General features: G+C 40.9%; 1 protein-coding gene across 1 annotated transcript in view; it reads left to right on the forward strand.

Moving 5' to 3' along the window:
• Positions 1 to 20920, forward strand: part of SERPING1 (serpin family G member 1) — a 138764-nt gene that overhangs the window by 105976 nt on the left and 11868 nt on the right. The window contains exons 6-7 of the mRNA XM_056531176.1: positions 15151 to 15293; positions 18554 to 18776. Of these exons, the coding sequence (XP_056387151.1) occupies positions 15151 to 15293; positions 18554 to 18776 (366 nt within the window). The remainder of the gene's footprint in view (positions 1 to 15150; positions 15294 to 18553; positions 18777 to 20920) is intronic.

Here is a 20920-nt window from a genome sequence, read left to right on the forward strand (position 1 = left end):
AGTGCCCTTCAGGTCAACTTATGGGGTACCTCCATACTTAGAAGAGATGGGGTTACAAATTTTGGGGGGTATTTTCTGCTATTAACCCTTGCAAAAATGTGAAATTTGGGGGGGGAAACACACATTTTAGTGACATTTTTATTTTATTTTTTTACATATGCAAAAGTCGTGAAACACCTGTGGGGTATTAAGGCTCACTTTATTCCTTGTTACGTTCCTCAAGGGGTCTAGTTTCCAAAATGGTATGCCATGTGTTTTTTTTTTTTTTTTTTTTTTTTTTTTGCTGTTCTGGCACCATAGGGGCTTCCTAAATGCAACATGCCCCCCAAAAACCATTTCAGAAAAACATACTCTCCAAAATCCCCTTGTAGCTCCTTCGCTTCTGAGCCCTCTACTGCGCCCGCCAAACACTTTACATATACATATGAGGTGTGTGCTTACTCGAGAGAAATTGGGCTACAAATATGACTATACATTTTCTCCTTTTACCCCTTGTAAAAATTCTAAAATTTGGTCTACAAGAACATGGTCTACAATGAAGATTGTGAATTTTCTCCTTCCCTTTGCTGCTATTCCTGTGAAAGGGTTAAAATGCTGACTGAATGAAATTTTTAATACTTTGGGGGGTGCAGTTTTTATAATGGGGTCATTTGTAGGGTATTTCTAAGATGAAGACCCTTCAAATTCACTTCAAACCTGAACTGGTCCCTGAAAAATTTTGATTTTGGAAATTTTATGAAAAATTGGAAAATTGCTGCTGAAATTTGAAGCCCTCTGGTTTCTTCCAAAAGTAAAAACACGTCAATTTTATGATGCAAACATAAAGTGGACATATTGTATATGTGAATTAAAAAAAAATTATTTGGAATATCCATTTTCCTTACAAGCAGAGAGCTTCAAAGTTAGAAAAATGCTAAATTTTCAAATTTTTCATCAAATTTTCAAATTTTTCACCAAAGAAAGGATGCAAGTTACCACAAAATTTTATCACTATGTTAAAGTAGAATATGTCACAAAAAAAGCAATCTCGGAATCAGAATGATAACTAAAAGCATTCCAGAGTTATTAATGTTTAAAGTGACAGTGGTCAGATGTGCAAAAAATGGCCGGGTCCTAAGGTGTAAAATGGCTGGGTCCTTAAGGGGTTAAAGGAGCGGAAGGATACATCACCAGCGGTCGGACGGAGGCATCATCAAAATGTAAGTAAATAATTATATGTGAAGGAAGGGGGTGTAGTTAAGGGGAGGCAGGGTGGGGGTGTAATTAAGGGGAGGGAAGGCGAGGGAAGGAGGGGGTGTAATTAAGGGGGGGTATGATTGAGGGGAGGGAGGGAGTGGGGTGTAATTAAGGGGGGGGTGCAGATGGGGGGTGTAATTAAGGAGGGAGGTGGGTGGGGGGGTGCCAAACAAAGGGTCCGCCCCGGGTGCCAAATTCTCTAGGTATGCCCCTGATATGAAGTATTGTGTCTAATTCTGGGCACCTGTATATAAAAAGGACATGGCTGAGCTGGAGAGGGTGCAGAGGAGGGTGACAAAGATAATTAATTGTATGGGAAGATTACAGGACCAAGACAGGTTATCAAGGTTGGGGTTATTTAGTTTCAAGAAAGGACGTCTTAGGGGCGATCTGATTACAATGTACAAATATATGAAGGGACAGTATAGAGATTTTTCTAGTGATTTCTTTATACTTAGGCCAGTAACCAACAGAGAGGGGCATCCTCTATGTCTAGAGGAAAGAAGGTTTCACCATCATTATTGACAGAGATTCTTTACTGTAAGAGCAGTGAGACTTTGGAACTCTCTGCCACATGATGTTGTGATGTCTGACTCAATAAACAAGTTCAAGGGGGGCTGGATGTTTTTCTAGAGAGTAATAATATTACAGGTTTTGGATAGTAGATTTATGGGGACAGAACGTTCATCCAGGGATTTATTCTGATCACCATATTGGGGTCGGGAAGCAATTGTTCCTCTGTCATGGGGCAATTGGCATCAGCCTCATGGTTTTTTTTTTTTTTTTGCTTTCCTCTGGATCAACACAGTATTGTTTAGGTTGAACTCGATGGACCTTGTCTTTTTTTGACCTTACAAACTATGTTACTACGTATGTTACTATGTTATGTTACTATGTATGTTACTATAAAAATGGAAGCCCCCAAAATTAGCAAAATGGAATTTTTGTTTTTTAGCTTTATCATAGAATTTGTGGTAAAATGACTTTGACTTGTTTTTTTTATTGTTGTTTCGTCGAAGGCAAACCCACTCCCCATAAGAGATACTCTTAACTATTTGGTTGGGGGGACAGGATGAGGCTTGGAGGATGGTTTTCCTCACTGCCTCTTTCCTGGTAAAACCCTCGCCCTACAACTTTTATTGTTAAAGGTCACATGTAAAAATGAAATACTTTCTTGGGTGTGAGTTGATGTAAATGACAAGTTATAATCATTGTCAGTAATGTACTTCACAAAATCATGAAAGGTATCCCTTAATATTAAAAAAAAGAAAGTTCATAAATAAAAGTCCACCTTAAGGATAGAAGTACATAGTTAAATTGCAGATAAAAAGAATCCCATGTAAAACTGGCTGATTTGTATAAAATGCTCAGATTGGTTAACCTGTTCCTGGTATATGCTGTATTTAATAATAAATGAATCCTGGAAATGAAAATAGAGTAACTGTAGAAATATATAATATGACAGAATCATTGTATAAATTCATATATCCATTCCATATGCCATCCAATCTCCAGTAAGAAATGATAGACCGGTCTTGTGCAACTTCCGAGATTAAAGTGGAGAAGATAGTATTTTTTTTTGTATAAGCAGAAATTTAATATTTTTTTTTAAATCAACTGCTGCCAGAAAGTTTAACAGATTTGTAAATGACTTCTATAAAAAAAAAATCTTTATCCTTCCAGTACATTTTAGAAGCTGCATGCTACAGAGGAAATTCTTTTCTTTTTAAATTTTTTTTTTGTCTTGTCCACAGTCCTCTCTGCTGACACCATTCTGGTGATCCTGCAGTGATAGTCTTCTACCGTTCCTCTCTCCTCCAGAGTAGGAGGAATTAACCATTATTGGTATTATTAATATCCCATCTTATAACTAATTACCTCTTCCCTAGATACACTTGAGGACTGTCTTTTGTCTTTCAGTATTATAGCAGGTAAAAGAGGTAAGATTTCTCCTTGTGGAGACACCATTGCTGGTATGTGGAGCACCAAAGGCCATTAGTAAAAACCAAGGAAAAAAATTCCCTCTGTAGGCACAGCGCATACAGAGAGAATTTTGTTCTTTGTTTTTTATTGCATCCTGCAGATTGGCAGCACTCTGACCCCCTATGACTAGCAGCATCTGAAGTAGATCATTTGTACCCTTCCTTTGAAGGGTGATATCCATATTTTATATACGCCCCAGGTGAGCAGTATATACTACCTTTAATATCCTTAAAGGGGTATTCCAGGATTTTTTTTTTTTTACTATGCTACAGGGGCTGTAAAGTTAGTGTAGTTCATAATATAGTGTCTGTACCTGTGTGTGACGATTTTCTCACAATTCTTCTCTGATTTTTGCCCCAATATTTATTTCTAACAGCATACAAAATGACTGTTGTCTCAGATTTTTCCCAGGTTGCAATGTGGCCGAGACCTGACTTACTAGTCAGCTGATGACAGGGAGCCTGCCTGCTTCAATGGGTTGAGCGATCGCTTGGTGGGAGAGAGATGAAATTCCAACTAATGCAACAGCTGTAGGCACCCTGATTGAAAACCACAGGTCTTTTGAATGGATGCAGCTAATTTATGTTTCAATGGGTGGGGTGGCTGATGTGTGGGCAGGAGGAAAATGGAATTGTGGGATTTGCAGTCAAAAAAAGAAAAGTCAAACAGGAAATACCAGTTCACAAAAAGCTAGCCAGAGTGTTATGGTAATCTCACAACATAGCCATTTAGCCCCAAGACAAGCACAGATCCTTCCTAACATGTACATTACTGTCTGGCAGGTACGTACTAAAATCACCTTATGGTGGATAATGCCTTTAACGTATGTCTTGTGTTATGCACTAGGCGTCTTCTTCTTTTTTTATTTCTGCCCATTTAGTAAAGGCCATTAGCATTCCATTATGCATTCTGGGAAAAGAGAATATTCAAAGCAGCTCATCACACCACCATTTTAGGTAGCACTCACTAAACATCAGTTTTTGGAGAAAAAAAAATATTTTTTAAGGAATGCTACCTGAAAAGGTGGTGTAATTGAGCTGCTGGGAAATTGTATCAGTATTAAGTTCCTCAAGCTTCATTTTGTTGAAATATCTTTGTTGTCATAAGCGTTTATTTCATGTTGCTAATACTGATCCGTAATAGGAATGCCACCCATGCTTCTTAGAATTTATTATAGCTATGAAATGTATTTAGAAGAATGGATGTAAGAAAAGCACCACTAAATAACATGGGCTCAATATTTGGCATTAATATATATGGACAAAATACAGTGGCAAATTATGAAAGTGTAAGGCTAGGTTTCCACAACGCCAATAAAAAAAAACACCCATTCTGCTGCATGGTGTTTTCTTTTTTTAGTGAAAAAATGCTGTGGCCAGATGTTAGCTACAAGTCAATAGGGAACTGCAAAATGCCATATCCACTTGGCGTTTTTAAGCTATTTTTTGCTCCCTGGCAGTTTTTCAAAAACTACCTCTTGTAGAGACCTTGGCGTTTTTTAAAGGAAAAGCTTGGGATTTTCCTCCCATAGAAGTCTATGGGAATGAAAAAACGCCAAGAAAAACGCCATGTGGGTTTTAGTTTTGGCGTTTTTGCAAGCGGTTTTTATTCATTTTGTTTTTATTCGTTTTGTTGGACTTTAGCGATCCAAAAAAATGATGGAGAAAGCTTCTTTAATACAATTTCATAGAGTACCATTAAAAAAAATTATAAAAAAAGATACAGTAGTGATGGAAAAAATTGTATTTAACGAAATGTATCTTTTTTATAACAAAATTTTTTATTAATTTTTAAACAGGGATCAATTTATGTGGGCGTCAGGAAATAAAAAATTTAGTAGACAATAATAAAAATTTAGAAAGGGGCCATTTAAATGTAAAAATAATATCTTTGATATAATTACTTTTATTAAACTTTTTATTAATAATGTATTTTAATAATGTGTTGAATAAAGTGTGTGTCTGTTTTTATTTTTTTTCACTTTTTTTTCTTAATTTTTTTAAATTTTTTAGGTAGTACTACTACTCCCAGCATGGAACACACTGTTCCACGATGGGAGTAGTAGTACATGTACTAATTGACAGATCGCCCCAGGTGCCACTTCTGACACCCGTTGCGATCTTCTTGTATAATGTATAGATGCGGGCAGCCACTCTCTATGGTCCCCTGCACTGCCATATAAATGCACCTACAGTGGGGATCAAAAGTTTGGACACCCCAGGTAAAAATGTGTATTAATGTGCATAAAGAAGCCAAGGAAAGATGGAAAAATCTCCAAAAGGCATCAAATTACAGATTAGACATTCTTATAATATGTCAACAAAAGTTAGATTTTATTTCCATCATTTCCACTTTCAAAATAACAGAAAACATAAAAATGGTGTCTGCAAAAGTTTGGGCACCCTGCAGAGTTAATATCTTGTACTGCCCCCTTTGACAAGTATCACAGCTTGTAAACGCTTTTTGTAGCCAGCCAAGAGTCTTTCAATTCTTGTTTGAGGCATCTTTGCCCATTCTTCCTTACAAAAGTCTTCCAGTTCTTTGAGATTTCTGGGCTGTCTGTCACGCACTGCTCTTTTAAGGTCTATCCATAGATTTTCAATTATGTTGAGGTCAGGAGATTGTGAAGGCCATGGCAAAACCTTCAGTTTACGCCTCTTGATGTAATCCCCCGTGGATTTCGAGGTTTGTTTAGGATCATTATCCATTTGTAGAAGACATCCTCACTTTAACTTCAGCTTTTTCACAGATGGCATCAAGTTAGCATCCAAAATTTGCTGAAATTTTATTGAATCCATTTTTCCTTCTATTCGTGAGATGTTCCCTGTGCCACTGGCTGCAGTACAACCCCAAAGCATGATTGATCCACCCCATGCTTAACAATTGGACAGAGGTTCTTTTCATTAAATTCTGTTCCCCTTCTTCTCCAAACGTACCTTTGCTCATTACGGCCAAAAAGTTCAATTTTAACCTTATCGGTCCACAGAACTTGTTTCCAAAATGCATCAGGCTTGTCTATATGTTCATTTGCAAATTTCAAACGTTGATTTTTGTGGTGAGGACGTAGAAGAGGTTTTCTTCTGGTGACTCTTCCATGAAGACCATATTTGTACAAGTATGTCTTTATAGTGGAATAGTGTACCACAACTCCAGTGTCTGCCAGATCTTTCTGGAGGGATTGTGCAGTCAAACGTGGATTTTGAATTGTTTTTCTCACAATCCTGCAAACTGTTCTGCCTGATATTTTCTTGGTCTTCCAGATCTTGTTTTAACTTCCACTGTTCCTGATGACTGTCATTTCTTAATTACATTCCGAACAGAGGATATTGACATCTGAAAACGTTTTGCTATCTTCTTATAGCCTTCTCCAGCTTTGTGAGCGTCAACTATTATCAGTTTCAGATTTCTAGACAACTGCTTACAAGAACCCATGGTGCTGATTGTTGGGGCAAGGTCAGATGGGTTTGGGCATTTAAAACCTTTGAGATTGAAATCACCTAGTCTTCCCAGATGATGATTGAGAACAATCCATGACACTGGCAGGTCTCAGCTTTGCAAAGGGGGCAGTGCATGCTATAAATTCAGCAGGGTGCCCAAACTTTTGCAGACGCCATTTTTTGTTTTCTGTTATTTTGAAAGTGTAAATGATGGAAATAAAATCTAACTTTTGTTGACATATTATAAGAATGTCTAATCTGTAATTTGATGCCTTTTGGAGATTTCTCCATCTTTCCTTGGCTTGTTTATGCACATTAATAATTTTTTTTTACCTGGGGTGCCCAAAATTTGGATCCCCACTGTATACTATTTATTTGCCACATTTGACACCGTGGGTATAGGTGCCAATTGAGTTACTCAGGTCGTAGGTTACTAGTTTGGTAAGAGCCTTTCCCACACTTTGTCTGCATCAATCTAGATTTGTAAATTACTTCTATTTAAAAATCTTAATCCTTCCAGTAATTATCAGCTGCTATATTCTCCACAGGAAGTTCTTTTCTTTTTGAATTAATTTTCTGTCTTACCACAGTGCTCTCTGCTAACACCTCTTTCCATGTCAGGAACTGTCCAGAGTAGGAGAAAATCCTCATAGTAAACCTATACTGCTCTGGACAGTTCCTTACACGGACAGAGGTGTCAGCAGAAAGCACTGTGGTCAGACAGAAAGGAAATTCAATAAGAGAAGAACTTCTTGTGGATCATACAGCAGCTGATAAGTACTGGAAGGTTTAAGATTTATTTTTTATTTTTTTTTTAATGGAAGTAATTTACAAATCTGTTTAACTTTTTGGCACCAGTTGCTTTAAAGAAAAAAAAATGTTTCCAATGGAGTATCCCTTTAGGTTTACTGCCATGGACTTCCTGTTTATTGTAATGTATTTTTTGCTGTTATGAACGGATTATTTACAGCTTTCTATCCACACCTTGCCCTTAATTTTCTTTAATTAACATATACCGTAACTGTCATACTTAACTGTATATTTTTATTTCTATATATTTCTATGTGATTTCTATATGTTTTTGTATATGTTTTGCATGGTCCAGGAATGCTCCTCCTACTCTATTTGGCACCATTTTTTGTTCCATGTCTGTATACTGATCTCAAGAAGAGGCTGTTTTCCCTGTCATCATTTGTTACCTTGTTTGTTATTTTATCTACTATTTGTTAATAAACAAGTTGACAGTGCCTGGGATTCTAAAGTCCTTTTCTACAGTTCTACAGTTTCTGCAACCCACTAAGCTAGCTGGGATGAGGTTGTTTCTGTTTTAGATGCCACCATCAATGTTGATAGCGGCATCTAAAGGGTTAATGCTGAACATCGCCCGGCATCAGCCTCCTCATTGGTTGACGATGCTGAGCTGCCGATGCACATGTTGGCCCCATGATCCATTATTTCCCTGGGGCACCATAAGTTGGCAGTCCACCATTGCACACTCGGTCCTGCTGCACACATTAATCCCCGATGAACACACACACAGCTTTTGAACAATGCTCCAACTATCCTCCTTACACCCCCTTACCCTAGTACAGCTTGTCTTCAACAGTTATGAAGAGAGGTTGCAGACAAAGTAATTTGCAGGCTGGGAGTCGCCCAGCACAGTGCTAAGCCCGTTTTCACTTCCTGGATTATAATTGTGCAGCAGCATTTCCATAGTCAATGTTCAAAAGTAAATGTTGCAAGTACCGTATTTATCGGGGTATACCACACACCGGCCTATAACACGCACCCTCATTTTACCAAGGATATTTGGGTGAAAAAAGTTTTTTACACAAATATCCATGGTAAAATGAGGGTGCGTGTGTGCGTGTGTATACCCCGATACACCCCCAGGAAAGGCAGGGGGAGAGAGGCCGTCGCTGCCCGCTTCTCTCCCCCTGCCTTTCCTGGGGTCTAGAGCCCTGCTGCTGGCCCTTCTCTCCCCCTGGCTATCGGTGCCGCTGCCCGTTCTGTCCCCCTGACTATCGGTGCCGGCGCCCCATTGCCGGCACCGATAGCCAGGGGGAGAGAAGCGGTGCCGACAGCCAGGGGGAGAGAAGGGGCAGCGGCATCCATTGCCGGCGCCGTTGCCCCGTTGCCATCCCCGGTCGCATAATTACCTGATGCCGGGGTCGGGTCCGCGCTGCTTCAGGCCTCCGGTGTGCGTCCCCTGCGTCGTTGCTATGCGCTCTCTCCCCCTGGCTGTCGGCGCCGCTTCTCTCCCCCTGGCTATCGGAGCCGGCAATGGGGCGCCGGCACCGATAGTCAGGGGGACAGAACGGGCAGTGGCACCGATAGCCAGGGGGAGAGAAGGGCCAGCAGCAGGGCTCTAGACCCCAGGAAAGGCAGGGGGAGAGAAGCGGGCAGCGACGGCCTCTCTCCCCCTGCTTTTCCTGGGGGTGTATCGGCGTATAACACGAACATAGACTTTAGGCTAAAAATTTTAGCCTAAAAAGTGCGTGTTATACGCCGATAAATACGGTATATTGGAGATACACTTATAATTACAGGCACTAATCATTTATGAGAAAAATTGATTTGTGATACTGCCCATTTAATGGTAGGACCAATTTTTGTTTTTGAATTTATTTTTTCCCCTCACTTTATATAGTCATAAGTCTTTTAATTTTCTGCCCAAAGTGCCATATGAGAATTTGTTTTATGTGGGGCCAATTGAACTTGGTAATGACATTACTTATTTTTATCACAAAATCTAAGGCAAGCCCCAAACAAATTTTTGAGGGGTGAAATTGGAAAAGAAGGGTACTTTACAGTTAAAATGACTTCTGTAGGCCAATGTGATTATGAATATATGTAATTTATATAGATCTTGTTCTATTTTACTACTTTAAAAATTTTTTGTCTTCATTGGCTTTTTTATTGTAACGCTGGCGGTTGGCAGCCGCCGGCATGCAGTGCATCCCGCTGCATACCTCGTTACAGACTCCGGTCTTGTTCCCCTGCACTGTTACGGGTGGTGACAGCTTCAGATGCACCCCGTAGGGGCCGCACACCTACTGTCCCTTTAAAGGTTTATGTGCGTCTATGATTCTGCTCCCCCTCCAATCCCTGCCATGTACCACCTAAACAAGAGCGCTTTTCCCTTCCTGTGGTACCTGAACAATAGTGTAGCTTTTCCACTCGCAAAAATATTTGCTGCTGTTCTGATCTGCTGTGTTCCAGACCTAAGCCTAGTTCCTGAATCTAGCCTGTTCCTTTGGTACCTGTTTGCCTCTCAATTGTATGACTCGGATTGTCGACCACGCCTCTGTCTGCTAGCAAGCTTATTACATCTAGGAGAACCTGAGCTTTTGAGCTCTGCTGTTTTAAAAAGGTTTTCCACCATAAGGTGATTTTAGTACGTACCTGGCAGGCAGTAATGGACATGCTTAGGAAGGATTTGCGCTTATCTTGGGGCTAAATGGCTATGTCATGAGATTACCATAATACTGTGGCTAGCTGTTTGTGAACTGCTATTTCCTGTTTGACTTTTCTTTTTTTTTGACTGCAAATCCCACAATTCCATTTTCCTCCCTCCCACACATCAGTCACCCCACCCATTGAAACATAAATGAGCTGCATCCATTCAAATCAGTGTGGTTTTCAATCAGGGTGCCTACAGCTGTTGCATTAGTTTCAGATTGATCCCTCTCCTACCAAGCGATCCCTCCACCCATTGAAGCAGAGAGTCTGCTCCCTGTCATCAGCTGACTAGTGAGTCAGGTCTCAGCCACATTGCAACCTGGGAAAAATCTGAGACAACAGTCATTTTGTATGCTGGTAAAAATAAATATTGGGGCTATAATCACAGAAGTATTGTGAGAAAACCGTCACACACAGGTACAGACACTATATTATGAACTACACTAACTTTACAGCCCCTGTAGCATAGTCAAATAAAAAAATTCATGGAATACCCCGTTAACAGCACCAGCTCCGCTTAAACACAAAGTAAGCTCTGCCTCACCTGACACTGCTGCAGTGCTTATTCCATCTAGCAACAGCTTACCCCATGTGCCTGTATTACCTGTGCTTGGCACTGAGGCGTTGTGGCCTGCTTGGCCAGCCGTCACTTAAAGTGTACCTGTCAGATCCCACCAAAAAACACAAAACTGTTACTCAGTACCTCATCCTGATCATGTGCATGTCATTTTTATGTCTCTATCACCAATATTTTCACACAAAAAAATAGCAAATTAAAGCTGCTGAATGTCTTTTCCATCTTGTCAAAGTGTGTCAATTTTTTGCCTGCACTGTGATGACTCCTTCCCCTCCCTCACTCTGCTGACACCCTGCTCTGTAACCCTTTCCTCTTTGGCTTTATGCTTTACACACACACAATGATTATTGGAGATTGCCTGTATTCTACCACCAAAGACAATATGGTGAGTGTATAACTTACATCTTCCTATGTCCTTCATGTGTGTCATCCTTAGGCAGTCCTATAATGCTGGGACTTGTAGTTTTGGAATAGTTGGAGATACACTGTTTGGATAACTCTTTTTTGCAACAGTGTTCCCTTAAGCTTTGTGCCTACAGCTTTTGCAAAACTAAAACTCCCAGCATGTCCAGACATCCTTTGACTGTCCAGGCATGCTTGGAGTTGTAGTTTTGCTACAGCTGGAGGCACATGTTTGGTAAAACACTGTGTTACAGCAGGGTTGCTGCAGGCTGTGTTCCTCCTGCAGTCCTGCCAATCAGCCATTTTGTGTCCATGACCCTTGGACTCATCGGTGTCTCAGGAGGTATGGGGACCCCTAGCGGTGGGATTTTGAAGGGACAGATTTTTTTTTATATAAAATGTGAATTTTTTTAAAGAAGTATATTACAAAAAACTATTGTTTTAACAAGATGTACAACATATAAAAAGTCTTTATATCTGACAGTGCCCATTTAACCAGGACCAATCTTGTGGTAGCGACCTGGTGTCTCCCCTGCAGCTAAGACCAGCTTTCACATCCTGGAGCGGGATAAAGGGTGAAAAACAGGGAAACACTTAGATTCTGCTCCCAAGTTTGGCCCAAAGCCAAACCGGTAAGTGGCACAGCGGGTCTACACCGGTTGAGGCATTACAGTTTGCTCAGGCCATGGACCTTGCTGGCAAGTCCAAGGCCGTGGTGCCAGATGTGTATCAGGAGCTATAATGCCAAAGCCTGCTGCAGTACTTGAACACAATTTCTGCTCGCTTGGTTGCTTTACCCACATCTGTTCCAGCAGCACTATAGGTCCACGCAAGTCCTGTGACTTCTGTTGCACTGTGTTCACACCATAGCGGTTCCAGTGTCCAGCTCCCTTTTGCCTCCACGCTACACTGGCAACCCGAAGTCCTGCTTAGGATTCCGGAATCAATGTCTGATCCACTTTGAGCTACATGACAAGTTCCCATCTGAAAGAGCAAAAGTAGCCTTCAATATCTTCTTGCTCTCTGGAGAAGCTTTTGCCTCGGCCAACCCTATATGGATGCAAAGAAGTGGACCCCTGAGGCGGAGCCTGCTTTCCTGTAGCTAAAAGAGTGCTTTGCTGCCTCTTCTGTCCTCCATCATCCAGATAATTCCAAACAGTCGATGCTTCATGTATAGAAGGAGCTGCCATCCAAAGGGAAGTTTGTCACCTGTGATTTTTTTCCAGGCTCTTCTATCCTGCAGAAATAAACTATACCATCAGTGATAGAGAGTTGCTTGCTGTCAATATGTCCTTGGAAGAATAGAGATACCTTCTAGAGGAGGCGCTGCATTCAGTGGTGATATACACAGACCACAAGAACCATATCTGCAGTCTGTACAGCGACTAAACCTTCATCAGGTCTGATGCGCACTCTTCTTCACCAGGTTAAATTTTGTCCTGCATTTCCGACCAGCAGAAAAAAATGTGAAGGCAGATACACTCTCCTGTTCCTTCAAACCAGTGGACAAGATCTAAGTATGCTACTCACCCTGTCACCCCTGACTTGCTGTTCCGTCATTATTGGTGGCCTATCCTACCCAAAGATGTCTGAGAGTTGGTGTCTGCATGTAACTCCTGTGCCTGCAACGAGGTACCTAAAACCAAACCCACTGGCTTGCTACAACCATTACCCATACCTGAAGTCCCCTGGCTGCACATAGCAATAGACTATCACGGATCTTTAGTAATTTGGGAAGTGGTAGACAGATTTTCAAAGATGGCACAATTTGTCCCTCTGGACTGCCTCCTGCTTGTCGTCTGGCCCTTCAGTTCATTGAGCACAACTTCATGGTCTTCCTTTTCATATGGTTTCTGATCATGTAGTACAGTTCACTTCCAGATGTTGGCAAGCACTCTGTGGGCTACTCAAGGTCAAGTTGGATTTCTCCTCTGGTTACCACCCTCAGTCCAATGGGCAGGTTAAGTGAGTAAATCCGACCCTAGAGAACTACCTGCAACATTTTGTCTCTGCACAGCATGACAACTGGGTCCATCTCTTGCCATGGACAAAATTCTCTTACCACAAGCACTCTCCTTTTTACACTGTGTATGGACTGAATCCCCTTGCTCCTTTGCCTTTGCTAGCGACCTCTGAGATAACTGCTGCCAATTCCGTTCCTCAGTATCTGGAAACTGACCAAGGATTCCATCTCACAGTCGGTGTCCCGTATAAAGAAAAATGCGGATGCTAGGGGATGACCTCAGTTCCCTCCTGGTGACAAGGTCTGGCTTTTCTTCTGAAACATGCATATGAAGGTACCCTGTTACAAGTATGTCCCCAGTTTCTGGGCCCATTTGAGATCCTGTTTCCCAAAAACTCTGGCTGCCTCCTACCAGATGCCTACCTCCTTCCTTGTCCACTAGTCCTGAACTCCTTATTTAGTACCTCTTTCACCACTGCTTTCCTTCTGCAGATGAATGTGAAGTATAGAACATCCTCGACTTCAAGGTGGTTGGTGGCAAGAGGTACTACTTTGTGGACTGGAAGAACTACGGCCCTGAAGAGCATTCCTGGGAGCTTACAGAATATAAATGCTCCAAAACTTCTCAAGAGATTGTTCCAGCACATCAGGACAGAGAAAAGAGGGTATGAGGGAGGGACTGTAAGTAGCAGGTACACACCCATTGGATTGTTACATTGATCATTTTTTATTCTTTTGTTATGGTATATTAAGTGACCAAAAATCTGTCATTCAGTACTTTTCTATTTTTTTAAGTTTACTCTATTCACTATAAAGCTTCATGTTTTATGTTAATAGTTTGGACATTTCCGCATGCTGTGATATCAACTATGTTTATGTTTATTTACATTATTTTATTTGAAAAATGGAAAAAGGAGGGTTTAAATGGTAGAGGGTCTGAATCACATTAATTACAACTTTTATATTTTTCATAATATTTTTCACAATTTTTCAGACCCCATAGAGGGCTATTACAAACACTGTGCAATGCTAGGACATAGCATAGCATTGATCAGTGTTATCGGTGCTTTGATCATACAGGCTGCCTGTATTCTCAGAGCACTGATCGGATGGCATGGAGACAAGTAAGGTCCCTCTGACCATCATCTCAGCTGATCAGGCTGGGTTCATTTCAGTGTGGAGCTCCTTTTAGAGGAGCTCCGTTTGCACAGTCCATTTATATGACTGGAATTTAACAGGTATTCCGGCCTTAGAAATCTTATCCCCTATCCAAAGGATAGGAGATAAGATGTCTGATCCTGGGGATCCTGCCGCTGGGACCCCTGCAATCTCTGTACAGCACCCGGCAAGATGTCTAAGGTCAAAATACCCCTTTAAACAGAGAAAAAAATACTCCTGGCCCTGATTGTTTCTCCATTCAACTCCTGAGAAATAACTGATCCAAGACAGAAACCTGGAAGCCCTTATTCAAAGGTAATGGAACCTGTCAAGAACCATTAGTGTCTATTGTTGGTCACTGGAAGGGACTCTGCGACAGAGCTCCAACGGACATATAAACCCAGCCTAACTTTGCTTTATCAACATTAAAAATAATTTGCCACATGGATACCCAAACACTCAGTGTGTCCAAGTCAGCTTGTAACTAATGCACATCTGGTGGCTCCTGCAACAATAGTAATAGTGTTAATCCATTAATAAATTAGTTAAATAAGGACAGATTCAGTACTGAACCATCGGGTACACGACCTATAGTCGGTGACCATTTAGAACAGGAATTATTGACCAACACTTTCTGGGTATGGTCCTTGAGTCAGCTTACAAACTAAACTTTCTAACCCTATAGAACTTAGTTTGCCCATCATGTGTTTATAAGAAACAGTGTCAAAACTGCTTTGCAAAGTCTAAAAATACTATATTCACAGCCACCCTTCTGTCAGGTTGGTTTGATAAACTTGTAAAAACCTTTTGGCTGTTCTAATTTATGTTTTCCTACATGTAGTTCCTTATGTGGGCCTACATAAAATGTTTCTGAAACGTTAATGATGCAGATAGCTCTTGTGATGTTATTTTATTTCTTGTGTTTTCCACAGGGAAATGGATAAATCGTTTTGATCCAAAGCTTACAAAGAAAGAATCCTTCCAAACAACATCCTCCAGTACAGTTCAGGTCCCAATGATGAATAATCATAAATATCCCTTACAGAGTATTCGAGATCATTATCTTCAGGCTCATGTATGTATACCTATTTTGCTATAACTCTGTGTAGTAATAACATTTGATCCTTTTAATAGCTGCCATCTTGCCAACAGTTTTAATATGTTGCTGGTGAAAATTTTCTCCCTTAAAAGGGTTGTCCAGTAGAATTTATTATTTTACAGTTGTCACCAGGCTGCCTAATAAAATAACAAACATCTTAACTTACCTCACCGCTGCGACCAGTGATTGGTAGAAGCTGACCAGAGCACTGTGACTTCATGTCTACAGCTCTGGTCAGCTTCATGAAACAAATTGTCAGCGGTTATTGGCCGGAGACTGGGCGTCCTGATTCTGGAGCTTCGAGGGTGTGGAGGAAGGAGAGTTAAAGTATTTGTTATTTTATTTGGCAGCCTGGGGACAGTAAGAAAATAATTAAATTTCAACTCAACTTTCAAATGAAGTAAGGATGGATAGATTAGATAGAAAGATATTATATTACATATGGAAATATCCTCTTATTAAATGGTGTCAGCTGTTACTAAAAACTTTACAAGATAAACTAGTAGTTCAATTAGGGCTTAGAATCATAACAAGAGAATCATAGCCCATGGCAACCAATCAGATTGCTTCTTTCATCTCTCCCAGGCCTCTTTAAAAATTAAAGAAACAATCTGATTGGTTGCCATGGCCACCTGCACCACTCTCCCTTTACACAGGTGTTGATAAATCTCCCCTTATATCTCCATATCTGCATAGGGGGGCAGACCTGAACATGCTAACACAACCTGAAATCATTCTCAAGATGAGCCAAAACACTGCACAAATCTAATGGATAAATAACATATAACTGATTTTTACATTAATCAAATTTTTTTTTTTAGGTTTCTTTCTTTTAATGAGGACCTACAATGTAAAAATCAACAAAATTCAAGTATCCCCCATGATTCTGTACTTAACCCCTTAAGGACCAAGGATGTACCAGTACGTCCTGAGTCCTTTCCCTTTCTATAACGCGGGGCCACGACGTGGCCCCATGTCATAGCGGGTAGGGCCCGGCCTCTAACAACGGCCGGGACCTGTGGCTAATAGCGCGCGGCAGTGATCGCGGTGCCGCGTGCTATTAACCCTTTAGACGTGGCGTTCAAAGTTGAACGCTGCATCTAAAGTGAAAGTGAAACCATGCCGGTTAGCTCAGGGAGCTGTTCGGGATCGCCGCGGCGAAATTGCGGCGTCTCGAACAGCTGTTAGACACGAGGAGGGTCTCCTACCTTGCCTCCTGGTGTCCAATCACCGAACGACTGCTCAGTGCCTGAGATCCAGGCATGAGCAGTCAAGCGGCAGAATCATCGATCACTGGTTTCCTATGAGAAACCAGTGATCAATGTAAAAGATCAGTGTGTGCAGTGTTATAGGCTATAACACTGCAAAAAAAAAAGTGAAAAAAAAAAGTGAATAAACATCATTTAACACCTCCCCTATTAAAAGTTTGAATCACCCCCCTTTTCCCATAAAAAAAACTGTGTAAATAAAAATAAAAATAAACATATGTGGTATATCCGCATGCAGAAATGTCTGAATTATAAAAATATATTGTTAATTAAACTGCACGGTCAATGGCGTACAAGCAAAAAAATTCCAAAGTCCAAAATAGTGTATTTTAGGTCCTCCTGTGTCATTGTATCCCCCCCTCTCTGATGCACCCTGTGCCATTATATCCCCCCCCCCTCTGATGCCCTCTGCGCCGTTATATTTGGGGGGCCCTCTGATGCCCCCTGCGCCATTATATTCCCCCCCTCTGATGCCCCCTGCACCATTATATTCCCCCCCTCTGATGCCCCTTGCACCATTATATTCTCCCCCCCTCTGATGCCCCCTGCGCCATTATATTCCCCCCTCTGATGCCCCCTTATGACATTATATTCCCCCCTCTGATGCCCCCTGTGCCATTATAAACCCCCCCTGATGCCCCCTGCGTCATTATATTTCCCCCCTCCCCTCTGATGCCCCTGCGTCATTATATTCCCCCCTCCCCTTTGATGCCCCTCATGTCATTATATTTCAGCCCAACCCCCCTCTCTTCTCCTGTACCACATTATTTACTAAACCTCACCTCCTCTCTGATCCCCTGCTACATGTCTGCCCCCATGTGTGCTCCGGCAGGCTCAGAGGCTCGGCAATCACGTTTGTTGCTGGACCGCATTCTCGGTCCGGACGGAGGGGCGCGCGATGAGTGACATCATCACACGCGCCTACGCCAGGATGCTGTCGGCCTGCGCGGCTCGCTATATGCTGCAGCGCACAGCTGCAGTCTATAGGGCTTTAGTTACAGGGCAAAACTGATTGCCCCGTTATATGTGAATTCCTCAGGCGTTTAGCTCTGCTTGCCTGAAGCAGGGCTAAATGCCTGAAGAATTCACCTGTCCGGCGCCCGGAACTGCATGTCCCGGGCGTCGGGACGATACAATTTTCACATCCCTGCCTTAAGGACGTCGTTAATATATGTCTTTGCAGCGTGTAACTTACAGCTCTCGCAATATAGCAGGTGAGCTATAACAGGGACTCAATAATGGCAGACATTAGCAATCCGGCATTCAGGGGGCTCATCAAACTCCCGCAATACAATAGCGGGGGTTTGATGAGATCAAATGGCCGGAGGTCTTTTCACCTACCTCTGCCAGACAAGATGGATGATCTTCTTGTACAGCCTGGAGAGAAGATAGCCGATAGTATTGATCAGCACTATGATATAACTTAGTACTGAAAAGTAAAGTAAAAAAATTAACAAATAAAAAAAAAACACTACAAATATGGTATTGTCATAAGCAAAATTGTCCAGACTATTAAAATATGTTTATTATCTCGCAAGGTGAATGGCGTAAATCTTTTCAAAAAAATACCAAACACCAGAACTGCTGCTTTTTGCTTTGCCATACATTTTCTGGTAAAATTAAAGATGTCATTGTAAATTACAATTGGTCCCACAAAAAACAAGACCTCACATAGTTCTGTGGATGGAAAAATAAGAGTTAAAATTTGGTTTGTTTGTTCAATTACTTTTGAGATCCTAAAAATAGCTGTAACCTCTAAGACATTTAAAGGAATATTTTTGTAAGCCGTTAGTTAAAGCTGAAGGTTTGCACTTCAATTACATAGTGACAGGTTTGTTTCAAAATCATTGTGGTGGTGTGCAAAGGTTAAACTATGAAAATTGTGTCCCTGTCCAAATTTCAAATAACCTAAGTTTATACTTCATTACAATTTTAATGGTAACACACTTCTTTAAATATTTCACCTAGGTCGCTAGATTACCTTTATCTAATAACTGCAGTCTCATCATCTTTTTGCCTTTATCACAAGAAAGAGATGCGTTAAAGATTGTAGAAACCCGTCTTACAGAAGAAATTGTGAATTTGCTCATGACACAGTTAGAAGAAAAATCTCCTCGCGCCACATCTGTATCTTTTCCAAAGCTGAAACTTGACTCAGACTTTGGATTATCAGAAATGTTAAGTTTACTTGGTGAGTGATCTATATATATTTATTTATCTTTGTTTTCTGCCTGCTTATCCTTATAATAGAGTTTACAGGTGACCCATCTAGACCTCAGATACTAGAAATCGAAAAACATTAATTTGATAGAGAGAATGACCAGGTACAATTTTCGTAAAAATAATAAAAAGGTCACAGTAAGTTTTTACTACATTAAGGGTATATTCACACACAAAGTAACCACGTCCATTTGATGAGCAGGATTTATAGATGTGTTCATTTGTATAGTTTACATTGAAATCTGCAGCATAATACAGTCATGGCCGTAAATATTGGCACCCCTGAAATAAGAAAATGAAGTATTTCTCACAGAAAATGATTGCAGTAATCCATGTTTTGCTATACACATGTTTATTCCCTTTGTGTATATTGGAACTAAACCAAAAAAAGGGAGGAAGAAAAGCAAATTGGACATAATGTCACACCAAACTTCAAAAATGGGCTGGACAAAATTATTGGCACCCTTAAGTTAATATCTGGTTACACACCCTTTGGAATAAATAACTGAAATCAGTAGCTTCCTATAACCATCAATAAGCTTCTTACACCTCTCAGCCGGAATGCTGGACCATTCTTCCTTTGAAAACTGCTCCAGGTCTCTCTTATTGGAAGGGCACCTTTTCCCAACAGCAATTTTATGATCTCTCCACAGGTGTTCAATAGGATTTAGATCTGGACTCATTGCTGGCTACTTCAGAACTTTCCAGCGCTTTGTTGCCATCCATTTCTGGGTGTTTTTTTACGTATGTTTTGGGTCATTGTCCTGCTGGAAGACCCAAGATCTTGGACACAAACCCAGCTTTCTGACACTAGGTTGTACAGTGCGACCCAAAATCTGTTAGTAATCCTCAGATTTCATGATGCCCTGCACACATTCAAGGCACCCAGTGCCAGAGGCAGCAAAACAACCCCAAAACATCAAATAAATTAATAAAAAGCAGAATGAGGTGCTTTACCAAAAAGCTCTATCTTGGTCCACAAGATGTTTTCCCAGAAGGATTTTAGCTTACTCAAGTTCATTTTGGAAATACTTAGTCTCCTGCCATATTGTTTCATTTCATTTAAATGTCGACAGATAGTTTGTGTTGACACTGATGCTCCCTGAGCCTCCAGGACAGTTTGAATATCTTTGGAACTTGTTTGGGGCTCCTTATCCACCATCTGGACTATCCTGAGCTGATGCCTTTCATCAATTTTTATCTTCCATATGCCCAGGGAGATTAGCTACAGTGCCATGGGTTGCAAACGTCTTGATAATGTTGCGCACTGTGGACAAATGCAAAACTAGATCTCTGGAGATGGACTTGTAACCTTGAGGTTGTTGATATTTTTCCCAAATTTTGTTTCTCACGTCCTCAGACAGTTCTCTTCTCCTCTTTCTGTTGTCCATGATTAGTGTGGCACACACAGACACACAATGCAAAGACTAAGTGAACTTCTCTCCTTTTTATCTGATTTCAGGAGGGATTTTTATATTTCTCACACCTGTTACTTGCCCCAAGTGAGTTTAAAGGAGCATCACATGCTTGAAAAAATCTTATTTTTCCCCAATTTTGAAAGGGTGCCAATAATTTTGGCCAGACCATTTATGGAGTTTGGTGTGACATTATGTCCAATTTGCTTTTTTCTCTCCCTTTTTTGGTTAAGTTCCAATATACACAAAGGGAATAAACATGTGTATAGCAAAACACGTGTTACTGCCATCCTTTTCTGAGATATGCTTAATTTTCTTGAAAAATCTCAGGGGTTTATTGCCATGACTGTATCTTCAGCTTCAAATCCTGTGTATCAAATATGCACAGGATACTGTATGTGCGAATAGACCCTAAAGAGGTTTTCCAGAAAAAAACTATTGATGGCCTATTTACAGCTTCCGCTTCTATTTACTTACGGCTCCATTCTTGTAGGGCAGGCACCGAACAGCTTACTGGGAGTGCCAGGTATCATCCGAAGGACAAGCTGTGGATAAATAGTTTTTTTCCTGAAAACCCACTTATGGTAGGGTCACTCGTGCTGTATTTTGCTGCATATTTGCTACTGCGTATATTCCTACCCATTGTAATCAATGAGTAGCAAAATCAGCTGAAGAAAATATGCAACAAAATATGGCACAT

This window comes from Hyla sarda, chromosome 7 (assembly GCF_029499605.1).
Source record: "Hyla sarda isolate aHylSar1 chromosome 7, aHylSar1.hap1, whole genome shotgun sequence".
Classification (NCBI taxonomy): Eukaryota; Metazoa; Chordata; class Amphibia; order Anura; family Hylidae; genus Hyla; species Hyla sarda.